The 26,922-nt window shown below is 40.4% G+C and overlaps 1 protein-coding gene across 1 annotated transcript in view; it reads right to left on the bottom strand.

The window, feature by feature from the left end:
* Positions 1 to 26,922, bottom strand: part of COG2 (component of oligomeric golgi complex 2) — a 58,591-nt gene that overhangs the window by 15,397 nt on the left and 16,272 nt on the right. The window contains exons 6-14 of the mRNA XM_063443204.1: positions 25,153 to 25,261; positions 23,665 to 23,844; positions 22,302 to 22,426; positions 21,573 to 21,699; positions 12,247 to 12,386; positions 11,166 to 11,227; positions 10,343 to 10,494; positions 8,505 to 8,702; positions 7,492 to 7,564 (exon numbers count right to left, since the gene is read on the bottom strand). Coding sequence (XP_063299274.1) covers positions 7,492 to 7,564; positions 8,505 to 8,702; positions 10,343 to 10,494; positions 11,166 to 11,227; positions 12,247 to 12,386; positions 21,573 to 21,699; positions 22,302 to 22,426; positions 23,665 to 23,844; positions 25,153 to 25,261 — 1,166 coding nt within the window. The remainder of the gene's footprint in view (positions 1 to 7,491; positions 7,565 to 8,504; positions 8,703 to 10,342; positions 10,495 to 11,165; positions 11,228 to 12,246; positions 12,387 to 21,572; positions 21,700 to 22,301; positions 22,427 to 23,664; positions 23,845 to 25,152; positions 25,262 to 26,922) is intronic.

Below are 26,922 nucleotides of genomic sequence, written 5' to 3'. Positions count from 1 at the left end.
ATTGTGTGCATGCCACTGTGCACGACAACACCTTACTGGCCTTAGCCATTGCTGATTGACATTGCACATTGTTCCATAGTTTGTTGTCTATAACAATTCCCAAGTCCTTTTCGTGTGTTGTTATCCCTAACCCGCTTCCATTAATGGTATACGTTGCTTGTCGCCGAAGTGCATAACTTTGCATTTTTCAACATTAAATTTCATCTGCCATTTGAGTGCCCAGTCCCCCAGTCTATCTAAATCCCGCTGCAGCAAAGTAATATCTTGCTCACGTTGTATTATTTTACAGAGTTTTGTGTCATCTGCAAACACTGAAACATGAGTTTCAATGCTTTTTTCAAGATCATTTATAAATATGTTAAATAGAAGGGATCCCAGAACAGAACCCTGAGGGACATCTCTTGTCACCTATGTCCAGCTTGAAAATTTACCATTAATGGCAACTCTTTGTACTCTATTTTTAAGCCAATGTTCTACCCAAGAACAAGAATTTTTATCTAGACTGAATTCTTTGAGTTTGAACACTAATCTATTGTATGGAACTGTATCAAATGCCTTGGCAAAATGAAAATAGATCACATCCACTGCAACACCCTGATCTATACTTCTACTTACTTCTTAGTAGAATGCAAACAAGTTAGTTTGACATGACCTGTGCTTCCTAAAACCATGCTGATTTTTGCTGATAACCATGTTCTTCTCAAGGAATTATCCATTATCCAAAGAATTCCTGCCCTGAATTAAACTTTATAGGGGCTTGGTTCAGAGTATAGAGATTCACACAGGTATGTTATACCATTAATTTTTGCTACCAGATATTGAAACCTGCCTTTTGCGTTGCCTTTATAATAAAGGTGTTCAAAGTTTAACCATATTAAACACTATGATGGCGACTCCTTATTTTTTTTACGAATATAAAATAACATTATATCTTATTGGAAATTTACCAAATTTTCTGAGGTTTTTATCTGGAACTATCCAGTGTGTACAAATCCTATATCAATCCCATTTTCCATTAATGAATTGTATGGCCAGCCTCTTTTTTTGTGGGGAATCCAAACCCTGGACATTGACAGAAGCAATTTTAAGTGACATCATTACTGAAGATTCCCTCAACCCCCTAATGCTATTAGAATATCCCATATCCATCAGCACACAAACAGAAAAAAAATACAACACTCATACTTCACATACATTCCATAGCTGCAAAAGATATTCTCTTGCAACCAATCTCGCAGCCGCCGCGAGAAATTTAAGTGTGTGGAAAGCAATTTGCTATTGATTCCTCTCCTGCCACTGTAAAAAAAAAAAAAAATTAAACAATAACCTACTAAGCCCTCAGTGAATACTTTTCTAGAAGCCTACTTTTCTACCTTTTCTGCATCCAACTTGTCTTGTTACAATTACGTTTCTGTTAGTCCACCCATTGTACAGCACTACACAATTTTTTGGTGCTTTATAAATAATAATAATAATTTATAACAAAAAATTATAAGTGGTCAGTCATAGTAGAATACCGTTTCTTACCCTTTCCCTTCTATCTTTTTTTCTTACCTTCTAAATCTACTTAAGTAAACAATAGTGTGACCAGGCCTGTATAAAAAAAAAAGGTGATTTATCTCCTAAATAAAGAACGAGTAGTGAAACTGCATGGGGAATGATCTATACACCAAAACTGCTTCATTAAGCTTAAGTTGTTATGGTGCCTAATATGAGAGATGTATATTTTCTTCAAAATGTTTTTGCCTCCAAGAGGTCATTTTGTCCAGAACTTGGAATGGATCTTTGAAATTAGAAACATAAAAACATAGAATGTGACAGCAGATAAGAACCATTCGGCCCATCTAGTCTGCCCAATTTTCTAAAATACTTTCATTAGTCTCTTATATCTAAGATAGCCTTATGTCTATCCCACGCATGCTTAAACTCCTTCACTGTATTAACCTCTACCACTTGAGCTGGAAGGCTATTCCATGCATCCACTACCCTCTCAGTAAAGTAATACTTCCTGATATTATTTTTAAACCTTTGCCACTCTAATTCAGGACTATGTCCTTTTGTTGTAGTTTTTCTTCTTTTAAATAAAGTCCTTTACTGTGTTGATTCCCTTTATGTATTTAAATGTTTCTATCATATCCCCCCTGTCTCGTCTTTCCTCCAAGCTATACATGTTAAGATCCTTTAACCTTTCCTGGTAAGTTTTATCCTGCAATCCATGAACCAGTTTAGTAGCCCTTCTCTGAACTCTCTCTAAGGTATCAATATCCTTCTGGAGATACGATCTCCAGTACTGCGTACAATACTCCAAGTGAGGTCTTACCAGTGTTCTGTACAATGGCATGAGCACTTCCCTCTTTCTACTGCTAATACCTCTCCCTATACAACCAAGCATTCTGCTAGCATTTCCTGCTGCTCTATTACATTGTCTGCCTACCTTTAAGTCATCAGAAATAATCACCCCTAAATCCCTTTCCTCAGATGTTGAGGTTAGGACTCTATCAAATATTCTGTACTCTGCCCTTGGGTTTTTACGTCCAAGATGCACTATCTTGTACTCATCCACATTAAATGTCAGTTGCCACAACCATTTTTCTAGTTTACCTAAATCATTTGCCATTTGGCTTATCCCTCCTGGAACATCAACCCTGTTACATATCTTAGTACCATCAGCAAAAAGACATACCTTACCATCAAGACCTTCTGCAATATCACTAATAAAAATATTAAAGAGAATGGGTCCAAGTACAGATCCCTGAGGTACCCCACTGTTGACAAGCCCAAGCTTTGAATATACTCCATTGACTACAACCCTCTGTTGCCAGTCACACAGCCACTTCCTTACCCATTCAACAATATTGGAATCCAAACTTAAAGATTGCAATTTATTGATAAGCATTCTATGTGCAACAGTGTCAAAAGCCTTACTGAAATCTTGGTAAGCAATGTCTACTGCACCACCCTGATCTATTATTTTAGTTAGCCAATCAAAATAAATAAATCAATAAGATTAGTTTGGCATGGTCTCCCTGCCCATGTTGTCTCTGATCTTGAAATCCATGTATTTTTAGATGTTCAACAATCCTATCCTTTAACATGGTTTCCATTACTTTCCCCACTACTGAAGTAAGGCTTACTGGCCTACAGTTGCCCGACTCCTCCCTACTACCTTTCTTGTGAATGGGCACAACATTTGCTAACTTCCAATCTTCTGGGACTACTCCTGTTATCAATGATTGGTTAAATAAATCTGTTAATGGTTTTGCTAGTACACCACTAAGCTCTTTTAATAAACTTTGGGTGTATTCCATCAGGTCCCATTGACTTATGTCTTTACTTTTGACAGTTGAAATAGAACCTCCTCCTCTTTAAACTCACATGTAATAAATGACCTATTTGTCCTTTTTCCTAACTGAGGTCCCTTTTTCTTCATTTTCCTCTGTAAATACTGAACATAAATATTCATTGAGGCAGTCAGCTAGATCTTTATCCTCATCTACATACCTTCCTTCTTTTTTTTTTTTTAAATTAACTAATCCTTGTTTTACTTTCCTTTTCTCATTTATGTATCTAAAAAATGTTTTGTCCCCTTTTTTTTTACTGACTGTGCTATTTTCTCTTCTGTGTGAGATTTGGAAGCTCTTATAACTTGCTTAATCTTTTTCTGCCTAATCTTATAGAGCATTCTGTCTTCCTCACTCTGTTTTTTTTTTTATAATTACTAAATGCTAACTTTTTGCTTTTTACTATTTTGGCCACATCTGCGGAGTACCACAGTGGTTTCTTGGATTTCTTGCTTTTACTGACAAGCCTAATGCATTTTTCTGTTGCCTTCAGCAGTGCAATTTTTAAATAATCCCATTTCTGTTGGACTCCATTTGAATTGCTCCAATCTGATAATGACTCGTTTACACATATTCTAATTTAAAAAAATACTTTTTTTTAAAGTCTAAAACTTTTGTTTTTGTGTGGTGGTACTCAGTCACTGTTCTTATATTAAACCACACTGACTGATGATCACTGGATCCTAAACTTTCACATACAGTAATATCTGATACCAAATCTCCATTTGTTAACACTAAATCTAGTATGGCCTCTTTACGAGTTGGTTCCTCAACGACTTGTTTTAGAGACAATCCCAGTAGGGAGTTTGGAATATGTGTGCTCCTGGCACAAGCAGCTAATTTTGTTTTCCAATTCACATCATGAAGATTAAAGTCACCCATGATGATAACTTCCCCTTTCATTGTCATTTTAGCTATTTCCTCAACTAGTAGATAATCTAACTCTTCTATTTTTCCTGGGGGCCTATAAATCACACCTACACGAGTTAGTGTGTGATTACCAAATTCTAACGTTACCCAAACGGACTCTATGTTCGCCTCACTAACTTTTATTAGGCTACATTTTATGCTATCCTTCACATACAGGGCCAACTCTCCCCCTTTCTTGCCTTCCCTGTGTTTTTTCTATATAAAGAGTACCCTGGTATTGCTATGTCCCAGTCATTTTCTCTCATTATACCATGTCTCAGTAACAGCAACTAAATCTACATTATCAGTTGCCATTATTGCCACAAGTTCATGGATCTTATTCCCTAAACTGCGAGCATTTGTAGACATGACTCTAAGCTTGTCATTTCCTAAACACACTCGCTAAAGGCACCATCTGTCCTTGTTTTGGGGGGCAATTAAATTGATGTTTTATCACCCTTTTGCACCCCCCTCCTAGTTTATATTATATGTAGCATTATCATACATTACATACATGAAAATAAGAGACATATCAATGTATCCTTCCTGGCAAAATATTTTATAGAAAATTACAATCAGAGGAGTAGGGAACCCCCATCTCTGTGGGAGACCCTTATCTTTCAAGGTCAATGTCAGGTCCCTAAATTGTTTACAAGTTTGCCTATTAGTGGCAGATATAGGAAAATAATAATATCTTTATATTTCTTGTCTCTTGATGTTACTTTCATACTCCTTGTAGTATCATATCTATTACATTTGAGTTAGAGTTCTCTTTGGCTTAAAGAGTCTATGAAATATATCAAAAGGTCTATCACCTAATTCCTGGGAGTTGATAAATGTTGAAAATAGTTCTAGATATTCCCTTTTTTACTGTTTCAGGTATTCCTCTGACACGGATATTTTTTCTCCTTGACCGGTCCTCCAAATCTGCTACTTTGTTTTCTAAGGATTTAATTTTATTTTCCAAGACATTGTTGGTTTCTTGCAAGTTTTTACAATCTTCTTGTATTTTATGTAGCACATTACTTTGGGAGTCTGTTTCTGAGAATTGTGCAATTTTGCTTCTTCGCTCTGAAGTATTATCGTCAAAATCTTTCCTTTTTTTTTTTTTTAAATAGAGATTACCACAATTACGTCATTTATGATCTGATGATGGGACTGGTCTACTTCTGTTGTAGACTCTGAAGAGTAGAGAGGCTTAGGGTGTCTCTGCTCTATAATAGATGTTCTCCTATTGCCATCATTTCTTAAGCCATGGCTCTTACGTGAACAGAACAAGTTAACGTATCTGGTTTTATCCGTCTTTGGTGCCATCTTCAACCAATAAATATAGATTATTTGTCTCGGCTTTGAAGGTTTATCAATAGTTAAATGGACAAATATGCCGACAATATCGATAGTAAGTGCCTCTTCAGCCTCAATGTCTGAGAAAGCATGTACAGCCAAGTTAGTCACTCTAGCTGTGTATATGGTCTGTTTTCACACTACAACAACATATAGGTATATGAAGCTACATATCAACTCAGGATACAGGCTTCTGTCTGTGAATTCATGGTATCAAAACTAAACAAAAGCTACAGTAATTACCAATATTCCCTATGAGTAGACATGCCACAGATTGCCATTTTCTTCAAGCAGTTTACGCACAGTATGAAGGACGGGCCAAAGAAGGGTTACTACACAGCCCCAAGAGCTATAATTATAACACAGTTACGGTTTCCACTTAAGCTTGGACTAAACAGGGGCACTGTTAAATTTCAGATGGGCAAAAACTTCCCCTCTGCTGCCGTGCATCCACAGGCGTTATGTCTAATACGTAGTGCCATTTGTTCGCATATTGAACTTATCAATGTAGCAAATTTGCTCGGGACCGGATCGTCAAGACCACCAAACATGTACAATGTTGCTACTTGATGCTACTCTCGAACAGGGTTCTCCAACAACTCCATATGCCAATTAATCTTCCACTCCTCCTCGACTGGCATGCATGAACATGTGCACGTCACATCATTACGCCCTGATCACCCTCCACAGGGAGAGCAATTTTAAAAAAATCCATCAAATATTGTAATTTACAATTCTAAAAATGATGTTAATACTATGGATTAAACCATAAAAGGGTGCTGTTCTGTAACAAATCAACAAAGCATTAAGAGTTCTTAATGTAAACTGAGAGATAAATCGTTTTACATATCTACATTTTTTCTGAAACAGGCAATACTATTTTAGCAAATAAACCCGTGACACCCGTGAAAAACGCACAGCCATGTTTTTCCTCTCGAGCGTCGAACGCACAGCGATCATGTGATCGGCAATCATACACGTGACGCAGGCGTATGACGAATGCGGAAGTGGCTGGTGCTTTGAACGAACCCGGCTTTTTTTCATCGCGGCTAAACAGATACACCTGAGAGAAAAACCTCGACGAATGAGAATTATGAAATTAGAAGACACCCACTATTCCACCAATGACTTGCAGGGTTTAGCCCTATTTAAGAAATTTTGAATGTTAGCGTTTTTAGGATGCTGCTTTTGATTTTATGTACCTGTTGAATGTGATTCATTGAAAGAAGTTCCTGAGGAAGTCCTTTCTGTATAAGGACGAAACGCGTAGGACCAGCATCTCTTTCCTAAGTTTGTTTTTATAATATTTTATTTTATTTATACCTTTTTCAAAGTGAATAAATTGCCTTTAAGTATTCCTGTTGGTTGCTGTCTGTGAAATTTCGGGCTGACCTGGATACCCTACTGGCTATCACTTGAGAAGGGAATTTTAAAGGAACATACACCCCATTTCCACCAAGGGGAGGCACCCATAATACGCTTTATTTTCCTGGAATATGTGAGTGCATTCTGATCATTGGCAGTTTCATTTTAGTTTATTAGCAATATTTGCACTATGTTTTGTCCTCTATTATAGGTACACTAGCAATATCCCAAAACATCCCATCAATTATACAATACTATTTTAGGGATCTGCATTCCAACAACTGAGGTTTTGGATATGTTGACCAATCCCATGTGTAATTGAGATACACTCAAGCTAAACAAATATGAGGAAGGCTGAACTTGATGGACCCAAGTCTCTTTCCAGCTATGTAACTTTTTAGAGTATCTTTATTAGGCCATACCTGTAACTATAAACATATCAAAGCATGAAATGCAGAATAAGACAAATACAAACCATTATTCCATTTGTATTTTATGTTGTTTTAAGACATAAGTATGGGAATATTCCTACCTTTTACTATGGAGAAGTCCTTAAAACCAATCTGATCAAGCTTCTGTTTAATTACGTCTGTTAGTTCTGGTAACTATAGAATAAAATAAAAAAGAAATAAAATTATTCCATATTATAATTCCCTAATGATGACCACATCAGCATTAAAATACATTTTCACTACATTCTCCACTATGTTAGAAAAGATATACGGTAAATGATATATTCCTTAATAAATGGTATACTGCAATTAGTCACAGCAGGAAATATAAATGTAAACTCAGCCACAGTAAAACATCCAGATTTATTCTCCACCACTAAGTACATGTGCCAAACATATACATATACTTGTTGTATCAATATTTTACTTATCTCGTATTGTTCATTTTATTTTAAAATGTTACACCTTTCAATAAAAACTATTTGAAAAGTAGATATGCCAAACAAACTCAAGAGAAAACTAGAGAGACCCACTCGCAAATCGCAAAGTAAAAGAAAAAAAAACACACACACACCAAGAAAAACCATAGTGAACTCTCAGCTACACAGTAACATTTATAATTCAACTCCCAACCACCAATAAAAACAAACAAAAAAGAAAGACACAACAAATAAATCACAAACAAAGAGACATGCACAATGGCCCACACAAACCTACTCACGGCCATACATAACAAGCAAAACACACAAGATCCCTTCTCACACAACTTGGAGGTCTCAAAGACCATGAAGTGAGAACCTCTAGCGGCATTTAAACCCTGCAATGTTACCTTTGCCGTTCCTGAGTGCATATAGTGTCCCTTCAATACCATATTCTGAGATTCATATCTAGATGTCTGCTTGCCTGTCTATCCATCTATTCATCCATAGCGTGCACCATTCTTTTAAAATTGTGTATCAATGTGTATTAACTATTATACTATAATAAATGCAAACCATTCTATATTTATATACACACAAGCGCAACACAATAGAAAGATCCAAAGTATGAATACAGCATAAAAAGACTGTCCTTATGTGAAATAATGGCCTACCTCATCCTTTAGTTTTTCAACATCAGCTACTATAAGCATTAGCCGACGAGTGGTAATAACAGATGACTGGGCCTCTGGAGAAGTTCCACTTGTTTGGTCCTCACTGGTGGCAGGTGAAGGGGCTGAGTCTCTATTACTGGGCAATAGTGGATTTTTATTCTCATTTATAACTCTTTCTGAAGTTACTCGAGATGCCAGCTAAAATAGTAAATTAAAACCAAAGTTGACTGGGAAAGAACAGTTAGAATACAAGATAATATCTCATCATATTATAAAACAATTGATAAACATTACATATATTTTAGACATTTCTGTCTTAAAGTGGCTCTGTCACTTCTCAGCAATTTACATAATTGACTAAACCATGGGTGTCCAACTTTTTAGCTTCCCTGGGCCGTATTGGGTACAGAGGAATTGTCTTAGGCCACATTTCAAATATATAATACAGTTAATGTATAGAAGTAATACAATTTTACTTATTTCAATTGTTTAGTAGATAAATCCCTTATTTGTTATCCTTATGTAGGATTGCCATATTTAAGGATAGCAGATTAGGGAGCCATCTACTAAACACATATGCAAGTACATATGCACACATAACCACAGATATATATATATACACACAAATAATCACACACACACACACATACAATTACAGACATAGTCGCAAGAGAGTGCAGAGAACGGACAACAGCTCAATTAGCCTGCCCTTCGGTGGGTCCCCGCTCAGTTCTCAAGCTGGTTTGAGCTCATCTTGTGCCACACAGACACATACTGACACACATGCGTGTACACAGACACAAATATAGACACACATGCAGATGCACATACACAGAATGGCACTCATACAGATATAAACAGTGACATACAGATACATAGGGGCACACACTGCAACACTTGCAGAAAAACAGATACACATACAGACACAGATACATATAGATACACATACAGACAAATAGATACACATATAGACACGAATGCAGATACACAGACACAATTAATGACAAACATTCAGATACACATACAGATACCCATGCAGACAAACAGATACACCTACAGACACACATGTAGACAAACAGATGCAAAGACAAAGAGATACACATACATACAGACACGCACACACATACAGACATTCTCTGTCCATTATTGCTCATTTATGTATTCTATTTGTCTGTTCTGGTTTTATGGAGATCCAGTAACATTTTCTTATTTTGAATATGACCTGGGTCTGGCATTTTGTTAATTTTTGTGAAAGTTCCTTCATGCTGCTTGTGTTATTTAGAGATATAGGTTGGCAATTATACAAGCTTCAGCAATTACAACAGACACACACGCAGACATACAGACACCCAGATATACCGATACAGACATTCTCTAACACACACACACACACAAACTGTTTTATAAAATTTTAGTGACTTCCCTGGGGTCCAGTGGTTGCCTTATGCTGATGGGAATCAGAGCTTCCACTCTGACTCCCTCCTCTCCTCCTGTGTGGTGCTCTGTTGGCTGGGAGGAAGTGACTTCCTCCCATCTCTGACATCATCACTGGGGCCCGATTGCGCTCTTAAAGCGCCGCAGCGCTGACCGCCCCCAGGAAATCCATTATCATCGGGGCCACCCGTTGGGCTCCTTCAATGCGGCCCGGCGGTTTTACCGCACCAAAAATGCTGGCGCGCACCGCGGTCGCAGGACAGCCGAGCCCCCTGGTCGCAGCTGCAACCCCTGCGACCACGGTAGTTCCACCAGTGTTTAGAACGTATAGTGTAACAGCAATTAGGCAGACAGTGCAGCAAAATACTACATACACCAGCTAAATATAGACAGATATACCATACCTCATTAATAAAGAGAGAGTAACGGGAGAACATTTGTAATGTTAGTTTCCAAAAACGATGTGCAAGTAAAGGTATGAAGATCTGATCGGACCAGCATTCTGTCAGGCATTTCGATAGTACATGTGAAGCCCGGAGGCAATATTTGCTTCCCGCTGCAAGACGGTAGGGGAGAATGATTATTGCACAAGACTGACACACACAATAAAACAACACAATACACACCTGTTGATACAACTACAAATCTAGTAGTACAAACATATATTTGCATGTGTTGAGCGATGATAAACCAGAATTTGCCTCCTAGCCAGGTGTTCATGGGAAGAAATACAACTTTCAGGACTGAAGGCAAAATAAACATTAATTTAACTAATACAATCTAGGTAGCAGTATAAAGCGAGGAAGCTCAGCTGCTGAGGAAGATGGTAATTCAACACCTGCTGGCTGCTCACAGTTCCCATTAAAGGGACACTATAGGCACCTAGACTACTTCATCACATTGAAGTGTTCTGGGTGCAGTGTCCCTGTCCCATTTACCCTGAAATGTAAAATGATTTTAAGAAACTGCAATTAATTAATTCATTACTTTCCTATAGGGAAACCCTAATGCGCTGTGCATGCGCATTTGTTTTCCAGATCTGCGTGAAGTTGAGGGAGGAGGGTAGTGAAAGAAAGCGTTTTTAACCCTTTTGGAGGCAGAGGGACACTATAATGCTAGGAATACAGTTTTGTATTCTTAACACTATATTGGTACTTTAACACAGTTTCCTTTCATTTATTTCAGATGTTTAGAAATAAATACATCACCTATCCAAACACTGCTTACCAGGTGCATCTTCTAGCCCAGCAGACAATGCAGACTCTAGACTTCCAGCTATTTCTTTAAACCTAAGTTAAAAAAAAAAAAAAATATATATATATATATATATATATATATATAAAAAACAAAACAGCAACATCCCATGAGGACTGCACTCCCCTTTCATCATTAATATTTTTAAATAATTGCACCTTGTTTGTATGTCTGTATAAATTTTGAAAGTAACACTACATGAACAGATAAATTAGCATAACAAATCTTTTTTTTTAGACAACGTATCCCTGTTTCTAGTACAATTAAGCCAAATCTTTAGCTATAATTAACTGAATTGTATATGGTCCAGATAGCAGGATTTTAGAAGTGTTTTAGATTAACACTTCACAGTCATCGAAAAGCACAGAGAAAAGAAATGTGGTCTACATGAATAAGTCATTATTAAAATGTGGTTACGCACAAGGAGAGAGTTTAAGCAGTGCTATAAAATCTGTCACGTAAACAGGATTTTAATGAAGGTATGCAAGATACAATCACTAAAATAGCAAGAATATATCATTATAAATGTAGCTAAACAGACAACATTCAGGTTTCCCATTTAGATAAAAAAAAAAAAAAAAAGTAAGAAGAACAGGGGGGCAGGATTAATAGGAAAGGAAAAGAAAAAGGGGGGGAAGGGCACTTGAGGACAGACAGTGGATATAGTGAAGCTTTTTATCTGCATGGTCAGAAACTGAGGAATCAGGAGGAGCCCTGGGTTTAAAGTGCAACATCCTAGGAGCCTAAATATTTCACTTTTTATGCCAGAAAAATATTTGCCCTCTACTGCTTTTTCAGCATGGGACAGTGCAGTGGAAAATTCAACATCTCGTGCAAGACATTTGCCTGTTGCATGTTTAAGTTGTAATTATATGTCATCCTCTAACTTCTCTAAACAAGAAGTAAGGCTGCAATTTGTAAAGAAACCAATTGCAGAAAACGGTTGATTCATCATGTTTGCTTTACGTCAAACAAATTTTGTGCAGAGATAACCCTTGCATAGGTGTTTGACCTGAACATTTTGCAGGAAAAATCTGCCAAGTCACATGTTTACCTTATCTGGAAATACACGGGCAAATTCCACTTGTTGTTAAAGCTGTGGTAGGAGGGATGCGCACGTAATCTCTTCACACTAGCCTGAGACCCGCATTGGCGCTCAAATTTTCTCACGAAGTCCATGCTTATTGTATATTTCTAGAATTGAGATTAAAAAAAGATAAAGTTCACACATATCGTAATTATAGGTAGCAGCACTATATGTATTCTTAAAATATCAGAAAGGAGTAGATTTTAACACCCAAAAATGAGTTATAATAGATATAGTAAAAAGGTACAACCAAGTTAAACAACCACAATATAATATTACTTGCCTTAGCAAGGTGAAGGCTAATTTGTAAAAGTGTAAATTTACCTTAAAATCTGGACTTTTTGCAAAAAAAACAAAAAACAAAAACACAGTTCACACAAAGCTTATCAACAACCTAAAGTGTTTTAGGGGTCTGGAGGGTTCCTTTAACAGCTGCCATTACTGTGATTCTCAAAGAGGGCAAAGACTCCGCTTGTTGTGCTAGTTACAGTCCACTATTCCTTTTGAATGCAGATTTGAAGTTATTCTCAAAAGCTTTGGTGCTCTGCCTAAGTAGATTGATACCTAACCTAGTCCACTCTAGTCCACACTACCTGGTAGAGTGGCGAGGAATAATACCATAAGGGCTCTGAATATTATGCATGCAGTTCGGAAAGCAGGCAGAGAACTCCCTTTCCGCTCTATGGAGAATGCCTTTGATAAGATGGACCGGCAGTTACTTAGCACAACACTGCAATATATGGGAATTGGGCCTCACATACATGTGTGGGTTTCCGCTCTCTATATAGTCCCCTACACGCACATTTGGACTAATGGAGCATTCTTGCATCCATTTCAGATAAGGAACGGCACAAGTCTGGGTACCCTCTGTCCCGTCTTATGTTTGCCCTAACTCTAGAACCGTTTCTGGAGTCTGTCAAATGGGACGGAATATCACAGGGTTCTCCTAAGGTCATGTAGAATATAAAATAGCCACCTACACTGATAACATGTTTTTCTTTGTGGAAAGGCCCTTAGTAACCCATCCAAACCGTATAGCCATCTTTAAAGAATATGGACTTATTTCAAATTGAACATGGACATGCATGGTAAACACCTTATTTACCGTGATCTGACCCAGTTTTGTACTTTAAGCTCTTCACGAAGTCATAACACGAGGGGGGGGGTCTCAGTGATTTATACTATGCTGCTGACTGTTGCTCCAATGGAGTCCCCTAGGTTTGTTTCTAGGTGGGAGACAGAGCTGAGAGTTTCATTCACTGAACAGGAGTGGGGGAAAAAATATAGATAGTCTATCATCTGGAGGCTGATATAGGCTTCCACATCTAGTTGTCCTGCTCTGTTATTATCCCTTTTTGGAGTTTAAATCATTCCAAGATAATAGACATAGTGGACACTGATCTCTCTTCCAACCACTACTAATGTTATTACATCACACAGAATCCCCACTGTCATGATACAAAAAGCCGCTTACCAAACACCTCTTAAATGCGGCCATGACACCTGCAATGTGGCTGAGCCCGGGTGCGCAATCCCTCTGGCAGTGGCTAGCAAAGGTAGAGGAGATTTATGCTATGGAGTCCCTGACTGCGATGCTTAAGTGTACCACAGATAGATATATTCAGACCTGGACAACGTGGCTGGACTTTATATCCAGTAGACCATATCAGGTACTGACCAATTGCACAATGTGATTTGGTTACTCTGCAGCCGTATATCTTAGACTACTCAGACAAAGCTTAGGGAGTAGAAAGGAACCGGCTGAGTACAGATGAGGCTTAGGAGGGATAGCTAATGGCAACCTCAGAGGCATGGAGTGGAGGATCTCTTGAGCTCTCCATAGAACGATATACTGGAGTGGGCTCATGATTAACCTGTGGGAACTGCATACTACCCTCTTTTTTATTTCTATCCTGTCCCTTCTCTTCACCTCTTTTTATCTCTTGGAGGCACAATATACGAACCCGAGGCCTTCCGGAAACAGTACTGGCAGACGCCATATTGCCCACACACCAGGAGCTATTTCAAACCCTCCTACCTAAAACTACAGCACAGGACCGGGAAATAGAAAGGGCGCACAGAGCCCTCCAACTGCCAGCACTTAACACCACAGCCCCAAGAGACATCATTGTACGGCTGCTCCACTTCACCACCAAGAAAAGGCTTATGGCGGTCACAAGAGCTGCACCACCAACATACCAGGGGCACAAGCTCGCATTCTTCCAAGATCTGGCATCCACAACGTTGAAGAAGCGGAGAGAACTCAAACCCCTCACATTAGCGTTGACCCAACAAGAACTTAAGTACCATCAAACTGATGGTCCGAAAAGGGGATCAGGAATATACCCTCCATCATATAGCAGACCTGGAGGAGTTCGCTTCCACACCAGGCCTCGCCCTACAAGCAGCGGATCAACATGACACACGCTCCAAAAAAGTAAGCAACACCCTGCTCCCTCCGAGACAGAACACGAGAAAGAGACCACCCCAGCAGCCCAGAGGCCCAGTCCAAGGCCCCACCGAATGAACGGTCTGACGGACTATGCTCATATCCTAACAAGGGAGCCGAAACTCTCACTGTTCCTAACCAGGTTTAGACGACCTACCTTTATTGTTTGTATTTGTATTTGAATTTAGCCAGATTAAAATATTTGATAATGTAAGGGCCGAACGCACCCAATCCAAAATGCCGGGGACACAGGGGGCAAATTGTTCAGTTATTTTAGACAGCTCCGACACAGAACAGGCACTTCACAACCCAGGACATTAGGTACTCTGAACTCTCTAAGAGTACAGGGGCCACACACACAGAGGACCAACATATCCCAGAATTTACTCTGCCCCGAACGCACAGCATTCCATGGACAGCCCTAACAAGGTTCCCAAGTTTGTTCACACGGGGGGGGGGGGGGGGAGAGAGCCGGTGCGAACATGTATCTGCAAGCACACGGAATCATAGACCCATCAGGCCTAGAGTGCACGGTGCGCGCTGTCTCCTCCTCATGATTAGCTAAAGTACTGCTCGGGTATTCGAGCATCCAAAAAATTGGGCGATCAGACTGCTCAAAAAGTCCTGACACCACATGTAGACTGTCAACACACCTCTGCGTCAACCTAGTCCCAAACACATAGACCCAACAGGGCTTACCCACACATTGACGGGAACTAACACACCCTGGAGCCCACCAGGCATGGGACACGTAGGGCACATTGTTCAGTTCTACTGTTTAGGTTCAACATTGTTCAGGTTTTTGTAAAAATAAGTACACTGCTAGAATGAAGACTCAAACCGCCCGAACCACCGGAGCCAAGGGGCGTCACATCCCCGGACCTGCCCAGTCACAGAGACATAGCACCCATTATTTAATCGCAGCACTGTTTAACTGGTCAGGCACTCAGTAGGGAGCACTGACACATACTTGAGTCCGCCTGGCCCCGGACACACAGATCTTATTGTAAGTCTTCGCTCTAAATAGGAGATAGAAGGTCGTGGGTGCGAAGTAGAGATCCATTGATCCCCTGGTCTCGGACACACGACAATAAGACACAGATTGGGCGCACGGAAGCCTTAGAGGTCAGTCAATTCGACCACCTTCAAGGCTTAGAAAGGCCAGGACTGCAAAACACTACACTTGTGTGTAGTGTTTCAGTGTTCAATGTGTGCAATAACTTCCGCTACTGTTTCCTCTAAGATACCCCTCAGCACTCACCAAAATGCTCACCTGCCACTGTTGTAACGCAATCAGGGAAAAGACTGACCGAGGTTTATAAAAGCTGCTTATAACCAATGCAGGACCGGAACACCACAGAGGAATACCTCCTTTTGCTTTGTGTGCCAACAAATTAATCCTCTTGGAACCGAAGGTAAAACCCAACATACTCCAGAGGAACAAAGAGGACCACCCTCTAAACCCCACAAACACAACTCCAGTCACTACGTGGAAGTCAGATCCGCGAGACAGACCGGCAGGGGGCCACCCAGCAAACCACCTCCTCGGGCTCTCTCTTCCTCCGACCCCACACGCCCTGGAATCTCAGGAATAAGCCCAGGAGTCTGCTTACCTATACCCAACCCAGGCCTATGGCCAGAACCCTACCCCCACACCTACTAAACCCCCTCACACCCTTGACCGGCCTGGATGACAGCCACAGTAACCTACATATTCCATAAACTGTAAAGGACTCAACAACCCCTCCAAGAGACACCAACTAATGAGATGGGCCAGCAGAACAGGAGCAGACCTGATACTCCTGCAGGAAACCCATTTCACCCAAGCAAAACCTTTCCCCCTCCTGAACCGACACTATAAGGAAAGTCACACAGCCAACTCACCCCTAGGCAAACAAAATGGGCTCGCCATCCTAGTGCGCAAGACGTGCCCAATACACATCAAACAGGTAGTTAAAGACCCCAAGGGGAGGTTCATCATGATCTCCGGCCAAGCAGGGAACAACAACTACGCCATCACCTCACTTTATGCTCCGAGCACCCGAGACAAACAAGTCTGGTAATGGCTGCAAGCTCAACTTGCCCTATTCCCGTCCCACTATAAAACACTTGGGGTAGACTTCAACACCACCATGTCCCCAGCACTAGACAGGCATCGCCCACGCACCAACCCACACCACCGACCACCCACAACAAAAGGAGACAAACTGCTCGCCACGTTCGCAACACAATTCCCACTAGCAGATATCTGGAGGTAACGCAACCCTGCCACCAGGGAATAAACGTTCTACTCCCACCCACACAACACGTACTCCCGGATAGATCTCTTCCTCACCACCCCCTCACTGTTACCCGTGGTAAAATGGGCCACCATTGGCTCCATATCGTGGTTGGACCACGCTGGAAATATCAATCCCCAACATAGCCCGCCCCTGGTCCTGGCGTCTTAACCCCACACAGCTACACAACCCTCTTCTGAAAGAATCAATACACAAAGATATAGGCGAATACTTTACCCTTAATAAAAACACAGTCTCTTTGGAGAGCACCCTATGGGCGGCACACAAGACATCCTAAGGGGAAAACTCATTAGCATAGCCTACAAACATAAAAAGGAGCGGCTAGGGGGGCGTGGCCGACCACGGAGCTGAACAGTCGCATGTCTGTGGAGCTCCACTTCAGCCCCACAGATTCAGAGACCTAAAGCCGAGAAAACCGCTCCAAATCACCCAGCTTACCTGCCGCCCGACAGCAGACAATATGGGGCGCAAACACAAGCGACAAAACTACACGGAGAGACCCGAGGCTCCCGACATAAGGCTGGCGTTCCAGAGGCCTACACAGGCGCGGCCCGCCAAGATGGCGCCGGAACCGCTGAGTGAGGTAGAGATGTCTGACAACTCCCAGGAAGAGAGGGTCTCCCAAGCCGCACTCCCAGGCCCCACTCCCAGGAAGATGACTCCCCAGCCACTAAAGGAGACATGAGGAGGCTGCTGACTGACTTAAGACAGGTCTGGAAGGCCGATCTAAAAGAGACCCAGGATGACATAGGGGTCCTGCAGCAGAGAGTCCAGGAGGTGGAGACCAAAGGCAAATCCAGGGATGTCCAACTCCAGGACACTAAGTAACAAGTGGAAGGACTTTCTGAGCAGGTCCGGCGCTTGCAAGGAACGGTGGCGACACTAGAATCCAGACACCGCCGCCGTAACATTCGCCTCAGGGGCATCCCTGAGACAATAGGCGGAGAAGACCTACTACCGTTTGTCCGGAGACTTATCTCCTCCATGGGTCTCAGATGCAACTCAGACACCCCGCTGATATTATCTACCTTCCGGGTATGCAAATCGCCAGCAGCACCGGCCGGTGCCCCCAGAGACGCGATAGCTACCACCAGAGACATAGCGGCGAAGGCCGCCATCATGGCCGGATCCAGACCACTGGGATCGGTGAAATTTGAGGGAAACGAGGTAGCTATGTATAATGACCTCCCTTTCGCAGTGTTGGCAGCAAGGAGACAACTAATTCCGGTCACAAAGAGACTGAGAGAGCACTCCGTCCGGTACCGATGGGGCACAGACAGCTCACTGGTGGTGCAACAGGGCACTGAAGTACTCACCTTGTCCGCAGGGGCAGACCCAGAGACTTTCTTCAAAAAGCTAGATTTGCTAGCCACCGGGCACAGCAAGAGAACTGAGAAACGCAATACTTAGTCTTGCAACACTTCATTAATATGATGCTGTAGTCCAGGTGTCTTTATGTTTATGTATATAGTTTCAGAAGGTTTAGAAGTTTTACACGCCTAGTCTACTACCTCACACATAGATACCATCCACCTGACTTCACAGACACAGAAGGTGACAGTAGAGAACGCTACACTTCTGCATACTCGTTTAGCAGGGATCCTCGTATAACCGCAATAAAAGTTTAACAATAACAACAGTATAAAATATAAAAGTGAAAAGTAGAATAAGCAACTTGATACCTCGCAATGTAGATGTGCATATTTCACCAATACTGTGATTAATGCCATGTTTGCATCCCACCGAAATGTTACACGATCTTGCCATAACCTATTCAATAACCCATACAATGGAAAATTGTATACTGTGTGTACAAAACCAAATAAAATACAAATTTAAAAAAAAAAAAAAAAAAAAAAAGGACCGGCTAGTCGCTCTAGCACAAACCCTCACGGATCTTCGAACATTACAGACACGACACAAGGCTGACCCATCCCCGGATATTCTAGCCCAAATGACGACATGCAGGAACACAATAAGGGCCAGACCCAGAATCCCACAGACAACCCCGGCTCTCACGAATTCTATCAAAATATGGGATAAACTCGCACTTAAGCATTCACTCACAACGCATCCTTCACCCCTAACCCCGATACCAAGAAATAAACATTTCGCACCAGGAATGGACCCCCGTGACTTCACACATTACGAAGACAACAACCTGATACGAATATACCAGTATTACCAAAACCATCAACTAATCCCATTCACAGAACTACCGCGCAACACACCACTCACCACCCACAACTACTTCCGCTACATACAAATAAGAAGCTTCCTGGATACGACCACACTCACAACATTTGAAAAAACATGCACGCAAAACCCAGTACACAAAGGACAGATATCACCCATCTACTCCCTCCTAGTCCGCACTACACAGGACACGACACCAACATATGTCTTGACCTTGGACCACCCGAACACCCAACAGACTGGGGAGACATTTGTGAAGCCACTGCAACAGTCACAATCTGCGTCAACCATAAAGAACAGGCATACAAGACACTCATGAGGTGGTACCTTACCCACCAAAAGCTGGAACAAATGAGGATATCCACAAGTGGTCTCTGTTGGAAGAGTTGCGGCCAACAAGGAACATGCTTCCACCTATGGTGGGAATGCCAACAAATAGCCCAAATATGGACAGAAATCACACACCTAGCCCTCACAATCTTACACACAAACATAGGAAAAGACCCCTGGACATGGTTACTATCCAAATCCATCAAAAACATACCCCGAGCACAAAATAAGCTCCTAGCAAAAATAGCACTAGCCACCAGAAGAGCCATAGCAACACACTGGGAAGCGGAAACTATCCCAACCATAAGAGGCATCAAAAAGAAAATAGAAGAAACTATAAAAATGGATAGCCTCTCAGCCCTTTTACATAACACGACAAAACACTGTGACAAAATATGGGACCCCTGGCTGATCGAGTTCCCAGCCCAAAACCACCCGCCCTACCCTCAGGCCTGGGCATCCCCTACACATACCTTCCCTAACTCGAAGACGACCACAAAACACACAAATACTAGCACTACAAAGCTCAAGCGCCACTGCAGCACCAGAAAACAAAAACAACCGGACCCCTAAAGGTTATACGCTATCCACACAAACATCGAGCACCCGAAGGCCCACCCCGCCTACCTCAAAACTAATCAAAAAGCCTGCGGACATAGACAGAGCACTACCAAGCCGACCCCAATACAAACACGACTAGTCCCCAAATGCAACTCAGAAACACAAGCAGAAACCCCTAATACTAGGCGAATGGACGGACAACATAGCCGCTCACAAAGGGACAGTACAGATACACATAACCTGCTGAAGGCAGACTAACTTTTCCAGAAGTTATAGGGTAGAAACCTACACAACCCACCCCATATCACCAGGGAATGGGGAAGCTCGTAACCACCGAAACCCAAACCGGCTATAACATCTAGGATGCAATTCAACGTGTGGAGACCACGTAACAGAATCTAGGTACATTCTAAAATGTATGATTACACGACTGTACAGTACCCCGCATGTGTTTACCTGACCCGCTGTAACATCCAGACACACCCCCTTACCATGGGGCATATGCACTGATCGAAGGTAACACGTGTCTCATACAACCCATTACAGTTGTACACAGAGTTTCGTTGAAAACTCAAAAGGAAGATTCGTAATAATTGGAGTTGATCCCCACCTGAGAAACTTGTCCAAACACTCTCAGAGAGCGGGACACAACACATGGGATGCCTCTCTCTCCATTCCTTATTCCACACACACCATTACCCCCCCACCCCCATCCGACTCTCCCTTTATAACCGTCACCCATTTCGGGATAAGGGTACTGAACTGCAGAATCCCAGAACTGACCCCAGGGGTAACCAGCCTATGTAACCTTGGGCCTTTAACTGTCCTTTTGAAGGTGCCATCATGGGGGCCAATAACCCCACCATGCAGTAAAAGTACCACAAGATTCATCTGCAACATATCACTATGCCCTCTAGGCTTGCTCATCCCCCTACCCAAGGAAGAAATGCATATTCCCCCTCCCCTTTCCTATGTACCCCCAACCCCCTGACTAATTTTACGGCAGCTACATTGTCTCTTAGTAGACTCAAATGCACCCTTTTATACCTGGCTCCACATGCACCATTGACATACCTCAAGGTCTGAACTACCCGCGCCAAAGTAATCTGCTGTACAGTCAAGAGTTACCCTTTCATTTTTGATACAAATGAAAATGTATTTTCCTCAATTTGTACAAACTTCCCTTTTCTTTTTTCTGTAACCCATGATCTTGCTGAACCACATGTTGAAAACCATAAATAAAGAATTTATTTAAAAACAACAAAAAAAAAAAAGTTTAAAAGGTAAAATAGCCAAAATATATATGGGATATTTTTCTAGACCAGCTATTTTGGTCAGAATTTTTAAATTCACTGTGACTTTACTTTCAAGTCACAGCAATTCTCACTTTTAGTGACTAAGCCAAATTCCCAACAAATAAAAAAAAGAAAATGTATTAAGATCCGACCATGATTTACCTGATGAAAAATGTCTGGATTTCCTGGACTAAAGAGTGATGGTAACTTTTCTTCTAAGCCACGGGAAATCTCTGGCCAGACAGAGTTCAATAAAAAGTCATAACCAGGAACCATGTCTGCTTTGTCACTAAAATAAAAATAAAAAGAAAAAATAATCAAATACGAAAATGACAAAGAATAATTTGCCCTGAACTGCTTTGATAAAAACACCATAAACACTCTAACATTTTATTTTGTGTACTTTCAAGCCCTATGTCTAGATTTTACTCTCAGTAATAGGTCAATAGGATTTTGAGTGAGGATTAGATATGGTGGCTGGAAACAATACGCTTCCCCTTGCATGACCTTTTTAAAAATGTTTTTAAAATATAGTATTATTCTCCACTACGATTAACAATAAAAAACAAAACTTGAGTTGTAAGCTTAAACTGGAATAGTGTTTTGTAAACTATCAAAGCAGATAACTGCATAAATGTATGTACACACATTTTATGTTTGCTAAAAATATATATAAAATTGAGCACATATATTACAGATCAATACTTACATAAATACATAAGACATAATTTACCTCACCTGTATTTTACTATATTTTGTTATTACTTTTTTAATTTTTATCATAGCAGTAAAGAGGTGCAAAGGAAATACTCATTGAATGCTCCAATGAATAAATGGATTTGAAAAGGGAAAGGTGGCAAAATGTTGGCCGCAATCCTGGCTGATTGTTACCTTGATATGGAACCTCCTGTCACTTCCTTTAGAAGTCGACAATGATGAGGAACAAACTCAAGAAGTTTGTTATACATGACTTGGAGCCCATTGGGATGAGATTGTACATATTTTTCCACAATGACCTGCAACATGAGCATAACACTTTTCTAAATTAATAAATCCAGAAAAAAAAAAGTTTGTCTTCAATCAAAATGCAATCAATAGGCACTTTTATACATCTGATCATTAATGTAAGCTACCAGCACAAATTACGTGACTTCCCATGAATGTAAACAAGAGAGCTCAACTTTTAAAAACCTTCATTGCGAGCAAAGCATTGTGTATTATTGGGTACGTGCAATGACAGCAAATGTGAACACAATGGCGAATTTGTGTAAATTTTCAGTACGTGTGAAAGCAGGTGTGAGATTGTGTAGAGTGTCTGTGTGTTGATGCAGTTATATTCCTTTTTCACACTTATATCACTTGCTCATCCCTTTCCATATCACACATCCCAAACACACTTTTTATGTCACCTGTCTACACCTTACTATATTATGTGCCCTCCCCATTTAATTGCATCTAGCCACTTCTCAACTTCACTAGTTCTTCTGCTCCTCTTACAATCTAAACACAACCACCCATTATGTCCCTAGCTCAATTCTACATCATACATTTCTCCTTTGAAGGAGGAATTAACCCCAAAGGGAATTCCAAACTGAACTCCATGTAACACCGAGACCAAAGACATACCAAACAGACCTTATGTAGTGCGCACCAGATTGTTTTAGTGAGCAAAGGATGCATAGACAGCATGAAAAAGTAGTAAACAATCATATTGCAGGGCAGGTTACATGCAGGTCTCTGCTGGCCAAAGAAATAATCACAGCAGCAACAGTGTATGTGCTGTGAGAGAGATAGCGAACAACCGATAGCATGTTTCTTCTGATCTTTTTGGGCAATCAGTTGTTGGTATAGAGTTCAAAACTGTGGGTTAAGCCTAGTATACAGAGAACTGATTGACAGATGAGGAGATGGACAGTATATAGTAAAACTTTATATAGTTTTAGTGAAAAAGCTATACATATATAGCAATTCTGCTAGAACATTATTATATGTATATATGTACCATAAGACTTGCTTTTCTATATAAAAAAAAATGACCTCTTTATAAATTTGTTTGAACCATGACATGTACACTTAAAAGTGTAAAAATGCACAAAAATCTGCTAAATTATTCACGTCTCACTAATCAACTTAAATCTAGTAGCAAATGTCAGCATCTTCCCATAATATTAAGAAAATTGGTACGGAACTTTCCATTCCATAGATGCATAAATTTAACAGGTAAAGAGATAATTATTTGTCAAATAAAACTTGCCTCATCAACATATGGTTTCACTAACACCTGGCCAATTAATGCTTCGGCATCTCTGGTTTTGTCAATAGTAGCATAAGTCCGTAAACAGTGACGAATTATATCCACATTGGACGTCTGAAGGCCTTCTAAGAGCAGCCCTTCCAAAGACTGTTGTAACATCGATGTTATGCCACCAATACGCTTACAGAAAAGGAAAACATTTTTTTTTTTTTTAAAAACATAATGAATTGTAAATAACAGGTGTTTTAAAACAGCATTTTATTCAAGAATAATATCTACATAAACACAAAATTCTTAAATTAAAAGTCGTTTTCACAAAATTTCCATAGGAAAGCATTGGATTCGCGGAGATCATGAATTCTGATAATCTTAGCTAAAGAGGCGGGGTGGGGGGACAGAGCCAAACTCCGCCCTGGACAGTCAGCATCTCCTCATACGGATGCACAGAATCAATGCATCTCTAAGAGCAAAGTTTAGCATGCAGACTGTGCAGCACTGCCCCAGGAAGCACATCCAGGGCTGTCTGAGTGACTGCCACTGGAGGTGTCCCTAGGCAGTCATGAAAACTATTGTATATATATATATATATATATATATATACAGGAAACATGGGGGGATGGTTGCACTTACCTAAACATGCTTTAATGGGGTGCTGCTGGGGGCCATATTATACTTGTGTATTGTTTATTATATATATATATATATATATATATATATATATATATATATATATATATATATATATATATATATATATATATATATATATATATCTGTACAATACCTGGTTTAACCCCTTAAGGACACATGACGTGTGACATGTCATGATTCCCTTTTATTCCAGAAGTGGTCCTTAAGGGGTTAAACCAAGTCTATTTCAAATGTGATGCACACACATAGTTTTGTCACATATGTTAAAGATACAGAACAATACAGTTTTTGTTGCAGATTTTTTTTTATACAAAACAAAATGAATAAAATATGATTTAAATTAACTTTTTTTTTTCCATGGAGAAGGAGATTCAATGATAAGGAGTCTAACAGACACTCTAGTATTTAATGCTTTTGGTATCAGAGACCTGAGCAACAAACTGCTCACTTGAGTGTCACTAATTAGTAAAAGTACTGTTCAGCATTTTCTACATATCTCGAGTTTGACTTTAGGAAAATCATGCTTCCACAACTATCCCAGAGTTTGCAGCTTGACTTTCAGCTTGACATGCAAATGAACACAGTCAGGTATTGTTTGTCATACTTCACTCTGCATTTGGTAGGTACCCCTACCAATGAACACTGTTTTTTCCTTTCTTAAATCATAGAATGGGATGTAAATAAAAAGGAATAGTGACCAGAAACTAACCATGGACTGTACAGTTATAACTTTTTGGGATCCCCCACCAACTTAAGTCGGTTAACCAAAACTATACCAATTTCTGAATGATGCCAGTCAATAACATTATTACTATCAAAATGCTATCTGGTACTTACAGGTCTCACTTTGTCCAACAGAGGCATGCCCTTGCTCTGGACTGCATGGAACTGTAACTGGTTAAATTCTGTAGCAATTCTTTCTAGGGTCTGTCCAGTCAGCAGTGAGCTTAAATACAAATATAGAGGGATAAACTTAACAGCAGTAAATTCAAAATACTAAAATTTGCTCTATTGAAGTTTATATAATGCATCCCTGAAGTATATAAAGATGGAAAGTTAGTAGCAAATATGTGTTAAAGGATCACTATAGGGTCAGGAACACAAACATGTATTCCTGACCCTATAGTGTTAACCCCACCATCTAGCCCTCTCATGCCTCCATAAATATAGCAAAATCTTACTGTATTCAAGCCTGAAGCTGTAACTCTGCATGCTGTTTGCCTCAGAAAAACAAGAAGTGGTAGCCTGATCCAATCACAGTGTTTCCCCATAGGATTGGCTGAGACTGACAAAGAGGCAGAGCCAGCAAGATTCAAACACAGCCCTGGCCAATCAGCATCTCCTCATAGAGATGAATTGAATCAATGAATCTCTATGAGGAAAGTTCAGTGTCTGCATGCAGAGGGTGGAGACACTGAATGTTTGGATGCATTTTAGGCAGCCATGACCCAGGAAGGATCTCTAACAGCCATCTGAGGAGTGGGCAGTGAAGTTATCCCTAGGCTGTAATGTAAACACTGCATTTTTTTCTGAAAAGACACTGTTTACAGCAAAAAGCCTGAAGGTAATGATTCTACTCACCAGAACAAATTTTATAAGTTGTAGTTGTTCTGGTGACTATAATGTCCCTTTAATGTTCATTTAGGGTGAAAAAACAAACTGTTTAAAAGCAGAAGTTATATTCAGGCATTTTACAGTACAACAGTTCAGTTTTAGTAACTACTGTTTTTTTCCAATGTTTAAAGGGAAATATGTAAAGAAAACACATATATTGCAGACAGAAAAAAAGGAATACATATCAAACAATTGAAATAGGATCAAAAGCCATTTTTTATTATTATTATTATTATACTTAAGATATTTGGGCAATCAAAGGCGGTTTCAATAAAAAAGATGGTCTGGCCATTTAGGATTGACTGTCAATTTGGTGATGTTCACCTAATAAACTTTGGTTATATAGAGGGTCAAAGTTATATATCACAGATGTATGGCTGTAGGTCCATTAAAGTGACATGTCCCTTTGAGACAACTGTTTCATTTACCCCCCCCCCCCCCCACTGATGATGATGTAGTGTGCGCCAGCCAAGAATACACATAACCACACAAATGCACAGCATAGCCCCCCGAGAATAAGCGAATTACAGAGGTGCTTTGCAAGGCTTGCACTCCTGGCTCCCAAGTAGAGCCTTCCTACTTGGATAAACACTTGACTACCTCTATGCAGTGGACCATGTAGATTTGGGTGGTGCCACGCAGCCAGAGTGAGGAGGCTATGGGTGAGCCTATAAAACGATCTGGTAGAAGATCGGGGAGCCTGGTCACTTACATGGAAGGGAAGTTTTGGTGGAAACAAATATAGAAGGATGTGGGGATAAACAGGAAATTTCCAATGCACTGGCATTTAAAGACATTGCATAGGGGAAGTGAACCTACTACTCATTAACTGGACAGTCTCATCAGATTGTAATAAGTCATGTAGCGCACAGTCACGCACAGGTAACATTTATTTTACAATTAAACTGTATTTGATAAGAATCCGTCTGGGCATCATAAATAATAAAGTCCAAAAACTGTATAAACCTGACACTAGAGATGCTTTTGAATCAA

The sequence above is a fragment of the Pelobates fuscus genome, chromosome 2, assembly GCF_036172605.1.
Source record: "Pelobates fuscus isolate aPelFus1 chromosome 2, aPelFus1.pri, whole genome shotgun sequence".
In the NCBI taxonomy this organism is placed as follows: domain Eukaryota; kingdom Metazoa; phylum Chordata; class Amphibia; order Anura; family Pelobatidae; genus Pelobates; species Pelobates fuscus.
The sequence above is the reverse complement of the archived record's forward strand: the minus strand, read 5'-3'. Positions and strand labels throughout refer to the sequence as shown.